At 32.3% G+C, this 7,758-nt stretch overlaps 2 protein-coding genes across 3 annotated transcripts in view; one reads left to right on the forward strand and one right to left on the reverse strand.

Annotated features, from left to right (window-relative positions):
- The window catches only part of LOC108752264 (cathepsin L1), an 8,656-nt gene extending 5,099 nt beyond the window's left edge, over nucleotides 1-3,557 (reverse strand). Inside the window, exons 1-5 of one of the 2 annotated variants that reach the window (XM_018492968.1) lie at nucleotides 3,503-3,557; nucleotides 1,838-1,891; nucleotides 1,626-1,710; nucleotides 881-1,057; nucleotides 65-424 (exon numbers count right to left, since the gene is read on the reverse strand). In XM_018492968.1, the coding sequence (XP_018348470.1) occupies nucleotides 65-424; nucleotides 881-1,057; nucleotides 1,626-1,710; nucleotides 1,838-1,860 (645 nt within the window). In that variant the 5' untranslated portion in view covers nucleotides 1,861-1,891; nucleotides 3,503-3,557. Of the gene's footprint in view, nucleotides 1-64; nucleotides 425-880; nucleotides 1,058-1,625; nucleotides 1,761-1,837; nucleotides 1,892-3,502 lie in introns of those variants that run through there. The other variant, XM_018492967.1, reaches the window with a different exon arrangement.
- A 35-nt stretch (nucleotides 3,558-3,592) lies between these two features.
- The window catches only part of LOC108752336 (microphthalmia-associated transcription factor), a 98,058-nt gene continuing 93,892 nt past the window's right edge, over nucleotides 3,593-7,758 (forward strand). The window contains exon 1 of the mRNA XM_018493122.1: nucleotides 3,593-4,462. Coding sequence (XP_018348624.1) covers nucleotides 4,275-4,462 — 188 coding nt within the window. The 5' untranslated portion in view covers nucleotides 3,593-4,274. The remainder of the gene's footprint in view (nucleotides 4,463-7,758) is intronic.

Raw genomic sequence — 7,758 nt, forward strand, 5'->3', positions numbered from 1 at the left:
TATAAACGGATGTCTCGACGAAATATCGTTTATGTCGTATGCCCGACAGTTGGAAAATGCGTACCTCGGCGTCGTAGGGATACGTGGATCTAGCCATGAGACCTTTAGACTTTTCCAAATATTTTAAAGTGTTCCTGAGGGAACCGCCAGTGCATCCGAGATTTCCAGTTATCGTGCTGCAATCTACCAACTGTTGTGCGCTCACAGGTAGTAGCATGCCGGTTTGTTTAAAAATCTGTCCTTCTATACTTTCCGCGATCGAGTAAGCGTAACAACTCCCGCAGCTCCGTTGATTTACCGATGAAGTGACGAAACCGTGTTTACGCCAATCCAAACTTGTTGGTATATTGCGAGAATCCTTCTGTGCTCCCGATACGATCGGTTCGGTCGGCAGTCGACGTCTTCGACTGGGTATCAGTTTCACCTGACATGAAAGAAATTGGTAGAAAGAGATATTGTTTAAACAATTTTAGTATTGTTCATATTTTGTAATAAAATATATATAATATTTGTGATAGAGATTTGCGATTATTTGAAGAGCAAAGAAAATATAGAGAAAGAGGGATAGATAGATACATAAAGAAATTTATTAATATTCCAGGACAAGCCTTTTATTAAGCATCATAAAAGAATGAGAAATAAATAAGAAAAAGAAAGAGAAAAAATGCTAATAAAAAAATGCAAATAAACAAAAATACAAAAATAAAAACAATGAAGATAAAAAATTATGGATAAAAGAATCGAAGATAGCAAAAAAAGTTATATAAACGAGAGAGAGAGAGAGAGAGAGAGAGAGAGAGAGGGGGGGGAGGGAGAGAGTGTATGTTAAAGAATTAAAATCAAAACTTGGATGAATGGAACTGTGCAATTAATTACAAACCATTTCGCGTATGTATTGTCGAGTGCTGAGATCGGCAATGTGATTATCCCGCAGTGTATAACTATGATGTCCTGCGGCGGCCAATAGATTGTGCTTATAAATTTCCACGAGGTTCTGCTCCCAAGCCATTCTTCTGGCGTTTTCCAGATTTTTTGCGTATATCTTATTAAACTGCGTCTGCTCAAATAAAGCATAATCTTGAACAAGGTTGATCTAATAAATTCAACCAAAGGATATATAGAACTTTTGCAACTGTATTTATAAAACATATGTTTTTATTATTACGTAAATTACTTCTTGAATAAATAAATAACTTGAATAAGTAAATTACGTCTTGATAATTTTAATTTTAAATTAGGTTTGAATTGCAGCATCTCTCTTGATAATAATTAATATTAATATTAAGAATATTAACGAATCTATAGATTAATTTTATTATTGCATTGTAATAATTAATTAGTTAACAAATAGAATATGTTTTATTATGCCATTAATATTTGATATACTGACTATTAAAAAATAATATAATTAAAGAAAATTTTTGTTACATCACATAAATATTCTCAAAAATTGTTGTTTAAAAATCAATTAATAATTACATAATTTTCACAAATAGAAATAAAAAATTATGAGAGCAGTTTTTAATTAAAAAAAATGTAATCAACGCAAGAAAAGAGAGAATAAAAAAAAATTAAGATTCATAAAATCAGCCTCTTGAAATATTCTTATTTTAAGAATATGTTACCTTGTAGGCTTTCCAATAATCATCGAGCTTTTCCGAGATTTTCGGCGGTAAGGTATCCCCATCGAAAGCCTGAATCGCGAATGCCCTAGGTAAGATTAATATTGAAAGCAGCGTCGCACATAATCGCGAGCACATGGCGACGCGCGGCGAATAATTTACAGTCCTTAATTAATTCGCGCGACAGACCCAAGCGGTTAACTATCTTGACGTACCTTACGATACTGCATGAGGTCATAACGTGTAGTAACGATCAGTGTCAGCGCATTCTGTGAATTACATCACTGGACAATCGCTCACGTTATGCTGATGTATGTTTATTTCGTCAAATAATAATTATTTTATATTCCATGTCATGTTTTTCGCTGGCGTCTCTACTTTAAATGCTCGTATTTGTATCGCGTTTTAGTACAGATAACTGAACAGTTCTTATTGTTAGAATAGATATTATTTAAAAAAGAAAATAGTTTGTGATTATTATAATATGTCACATAATATGAAACAATTTGAATAATCGAATGTATTTTTCTATTAATTTGAGAGGCTTTTTGTTTTGCCAAAACAATATTATTCAAAATATCATCACTTTACATAGGTACAGTAATTTAATTGATCAAATGTATCATACTACAATTAACTAATTGATTCGAAGAAAGTAATCGACAAAAATAATTTTTTAATATCAATATGACATGCAAAGAAATATCTTATTACAGATATTTTTATTTACAAACTGTAAAAAAAAATTTGTAACGGGTATGACTTGATTAGTTCTATAAATTATTCCCTGTACATGTTACTAGAATAAATTATCAAATGTTATTAATATTTTATGTCCAGAGCCTACAAATATAACATCTGACATAAGATAATTAGACTCTATATGTCCCTACTAAGCTTTACAATAGATTTTTCAAAAAAACATCTTATATAGCTTGAAGGAGAAAAATGATATAAGTTTTTAGTTCTCGCCAAAATAATATTTTAAATAAATTTATAACGACTTTTGTCAATAAGTTACTGAAATGAAATATCGCTTTTTATTTGTAATATAAATCTCGAAAAATATACGAACAAATATAAATATTTGAAATGAAGGAACTTGAGAGTATCTATTAAGTGGAAAACTATAATCTATAATTATTGTTGTCGCTAAAGCTACAAGATTATAAGCCTGTAAATTACGAAAATTGCATAGAACGTAGGATTTCTAGTAATTTAGTAAAACGCAGGCACTTCAACAGAAAAACATGCTCGTGTGTCGCTGGCTTTATAGACTGGTTCACGTTGCGTACAATCTCCAAAAATTTTTGCACTTAAAATGAGATAAATAAATATATTGAAATTTTTTAAAAGTGGCTTACTAATACAAAATATAAATAAAAGGGAACATTTACAACACTGGATGTCTTAAGCGAAAGTCGTATATTTAAAATTATAATATAATAACGTAGACGTTCCGGTCAAGATTTGACTATCATCGGTACAAAAACATAAAATTAAACAACAAACGCTAGTCAGAAAAGATTGTAAAACGATTTTCAATTCGCTTATGATACGAGATAACAGAGTAATTTAACAAAACTTGAAGTTGAACATGTGTGGCAAATACGTAATTTTCAGATTCTAATTAAAAATTAGAAATAAAAAAAAAAAGGAATTGATTTTTTAACACTATTACTTTACAATACTACTTCAAATTCATATTCGTGCGAATAAATTTAGTTACATAATAAAAATTGCTTACCACGTATTAATAATTATATATTACACGTAAATAAATACATATTCGAATATTAAAGAGAGAGAAAAAGCGAAGCTGCTAATTGCAAGTGCGAAAAGTGCAAGCAACGCGAACAGAGAGCGACTTATTGGTTTACCATTTTAAAGAATGCCGCCGGTCGGCACGTGTCCGCGAGATGGCGGCAGTCGGTAAGTCAAACGCCGCCGCTGTCGCGAAACCTCCGCGATGGTCCCGGCGGCCGGACGGTCCGCGTAGTACCGATACGTGCGCGCGTCACGCTCGTCTCGTTGTGCTTCGCGTTGCGTCTCGGGTGTTCGCGTTCGCGCCTCGTCTTCTCACGAAAACCATCGCGTTGTCGTTCGCCGCCGTCGCCGTGGTTATCGTTCGCGCGCCGTGATAAATCGCCGTGGTAAATCGCGCGCGAATTGGGGCGATGGAACACGCGCCGCAGCTAAGCAGGAACGTCACGGATCCGCGCACGCGTGCATGCGCGGCCGCCGTCGCGAACGCCAACAACTCGCGCGAGAACTCTTGACACTCAGGTAAAATGGGAGTTTCTTCGCGGTGCTTGTGATATCCATAAAAAAAAAAAAAAAAAACAAAGGCGCGCCGTGATCCATCTCCCATAATATCTCCTTCCCGCTAACCTTTTCTCCCAAAAGAAAAATCTATTCGCTGTCCGTTTCGTTTGTCGTGACTGTTTCTACAACGCGTTTCTCGTCCGGAACGTTCTCTCTTTTCCTCTGTGTTTCTTTCTCTCTCCACTTTGTCATCGTATCTCTGCTTTATCGCGCGTCTCACGTCCTCCCCAGCGGCTCCAGCGCGGCGCCGAAACTTCGGAATACGCGCGTTCGTCGGCGGCGCGCGGGCGGCTCATCGACGCGCGGTACATTCGAAGCGCCGCGACGATGGACGAGTCCGGGATCGACATGGGCTTCGATCTGACGGCAGCATTCGCCGTCGCAGACCCGATTGCCCACCATGTCTCCGTCGCGGATTACGACGACGAGTTTGAGCAGGTCCTCTCCCTTCTGTCGACCTCGACCAAGGAGCTGATGTACTACGAGCTGAAGAGCCGCGCGCCTGACACCGGCAGGTACGTCAATTCTGGCGCCGATGGTATCTCGAAAGAAATTTCGTTTGATCAAACACATGTAAACGAGATAACGAGGCGTGTTCTGTTTGACATTGACATTGTTATGACGGCAATGATAGCAAAATTATTAATTCTAGTAGCAATTTATTGGCGATATATTGGTTAAACGTGGAGATATATATATATATATATATATATATATATATATATATATATATATATATTAGGCAAATATTGGGCTAATATTTGGGCAATTATGCCAATAATTGTGTTATTAGAGTAATATTCTTTATGTATTAACAGTGAGGTTCGATGAATTAATATTAATGCTAATGTTACATGTGAATTGAAGAAACACGACACAGATCTCCAAGGAACATCCTAAGTACGTTCAGGACGTCTCTATGTTCTCTGAACGTTCTAAGGACGTTCCCAGGATGTTTCTCAGATATGTAGTATGGGATCCCAGACAACACAGTTTACAATAAAACGTTTTTCTTTGAAACGATGTTGTAAACATGTCTACAAGAATGTTATTGTACGTCTTATATCGTGATTTTAAACTTTGTGTTATCCACTGGAATTATACTATAATTAAGAAGAAATATAAATTACTTGTATTATATCAATAATTATCGGACATAAATTTTATTCACGGCATATTCACGACACAGTTAGGCGGGATAAACGTATACACATATACATATATACGTGTATTGATATACAAACAAAAGGAGTCGGATAACTCCGGTTCTACAGCTCATGTGGGAGTATATACGCGCGAGAGATGCTTTTATTTGGAATACGATATCGCAAGGCTGTAGTATGCGAACGATAAAGCCGTATGAGAGATACGGAGACTTCATTATGATTTGAAGAAGATTTTAGACCTTCGACAGAGTAATTTATTTAATCAGAAAGAATAAAGTGCCAATTAAGTATTAGACGTATCCGTGTCCGTCACATATTCTCTATATAACAATTAATTTAGATGTTTCGACTCTTCATTTAGTTAAGGCGTGTATTGCGTTTCGATTTTAATAGTAAATATGCATGGGCAACATTACGCGATATAAGAAAAAAATTGAGAATAAAAGAATAAAAGTTAAAATATAAAATTATATAATATTTGAGTGTTTCAGTTAAATTCTAAATACTTGAAGTCTGTGAAATTGTAATATTAACGTGAAAGAATTTAAGTCTAAGTCTCCGCGAATACTTGGAATTGTTACTTTAGACAAATTTTAATATATTAAACAATAATAATAATATTAAACAATATATAAATGCACACTGAGTTACATCTCGATCTGAGATTATTCGGTTCCAGCTATATCTTATTGTTAGTGCTCAATTAATATTTAAATATTTAGTGAATTTATTTAATGTACATATTCAGTTTTCTAAATTATGCGCCGATTTAATTTTCGGTTTTGGATCGCAATGTTAAACTGAAACTATGATAATAATATCATAAATTAAATTGTCAATTTAATGATATTGACATTAATAAGCAGTTTAAAGAGCTGCAAACAATTTATTGCAAAAATATTATCTCATCCAAGGATCAGATATTAACAAGTACATATTAATCTATTATTAAAATTAAAGAAAGTTTATATACCTTATATTATATACATATTAAATGTGTATTGCAGTAGAAATTGATAAAAATATTGTCGGTAATAGAATAGTATTATCTGCTGGATGATATTTTGATAATTATATTGAATGGTTATATCACTGAGAAGAATTTCTGATTGAAAATAAATGAATCAGAATTTTCTTGTTAAATTTATTAGAATTCTAGTTGAGATAATCGGAATTCTGGTTGATGCATATATTTCTGGTAAAATCTATTGAAATTTTTATTTTTACCACAGTAATTATATCAATCTATGTTATCTCAACTAGAATTCTAGTACATTTAACCAGAAAATTCTAATTTATTCATTTTCCAGAATTACTATTTAATCCAGCTAAATCATTATTTTTTCAGTAATTGTTCGGCTTGTCATGACAAGCCGAAGCCGCGATCTTCAGTAAACACATGCGCATGAAATCACATGATTTTTATAACGAGAAATTTATAAGATTACATTGTGTGCAAATGATAACGATGCGAATTGTACGAATTTGTACACTGAGAAAAAAATATAGTTCTTTAATAAATATTTTAATAAATATTTAGTTTAATTCCGCCAACTAAACATTTGCTTATATAGTAAATAAATATTTCAATAAAAAAAATAATTGTTAAATCAAATTAATGGTTCTTGTATCAAATAAATATATCTTTATATTTGATAAATATTTAGTTGACAATATTCAACTAAATGTTTATTTAAAAATTGTCTATATTTTTTCTCAATATTATGTATGTGTGCTAGAATTTCATTATTAATTGAGTTTTGATTAAAATTTAGTTGATAAAGAAAAGGAAAGGCAGAGGAACTATTTACATTTATCATATAAGAGAAGAGTCGTGTCAACATAATAAAATTATGTGATGTATACATATACACACACACATACACACACACACGCGCGCGCGCACACACACACACACAAATAATCGAAAGATAAATTTAATAAAATAATTAACTCATATTTATAGATACCAGAATGATAATTTTTTATACAATTTTTGATGAAATTATTTGATGTCGCGTGTGAGAATGACAGACACATGATTTCATAATTGCCAATTTCATTTAAAAAATCTCCAAATTTCTTTTTGTTATAATAGCTAATATATGATACATTTAAAAATAATTAATTGTGATTCTTAAATATATGTACGTTTGCTCTTTGGAATCATGTAAGTTATCTAATCGCATTACAAATAGAGGATATATAAAAATAGTAGCATGTCAGTAGTAGGAAAAATTGTCTAAAAATCGATAGAATATATTTAGTTGTAAAATTTTTTTTAATATTTCAATTATTTAAATTTTCAAGCAATTTTTGTACAAATTTTTTTTTTATTTTTTTATTTGAATTGTTTAATGCTGTAATATTTCTGCGACTTTTCCGGAGATATTGTTTATTAATAATAACACTTTTTAGATGTTTGTTGTTATTTGTTATCTTGTATCACTGTTTTTTGTGCAAAGACATTGAAATAGGATCATGTAAGAGAGCGGAAATAGAATCGTTGAAAAAACGAAAGTAGAGTATATAGATATTTGACGTATCAGCGCGTCAAATTAAATTTAGTTAAATTTATCAATCCGTATATTCTATTATACATAGGGACTAAAATGTTTGCGTTTTTTTTTTACAAAAATTATCAA

The sequence above is a fragment of the Trachymyrmex septentrionalis genome, unplaced genomic scaffold (genome assembly GCF_001594115.1).
Source record: "Trachymyrmex septentrionalis isolate Tsep2-gDNA-1 unplaced genomic scaffold, Tsep1.0 scaffold6, whole genome shotgun sequence".
Lineage (NCBI taxonomy): Eukaryota > Metazoa > Arthropoda > Insecta > Hymenoptera > Formicidae > Trachymyrmex > Trachymyrmex septentrionalis.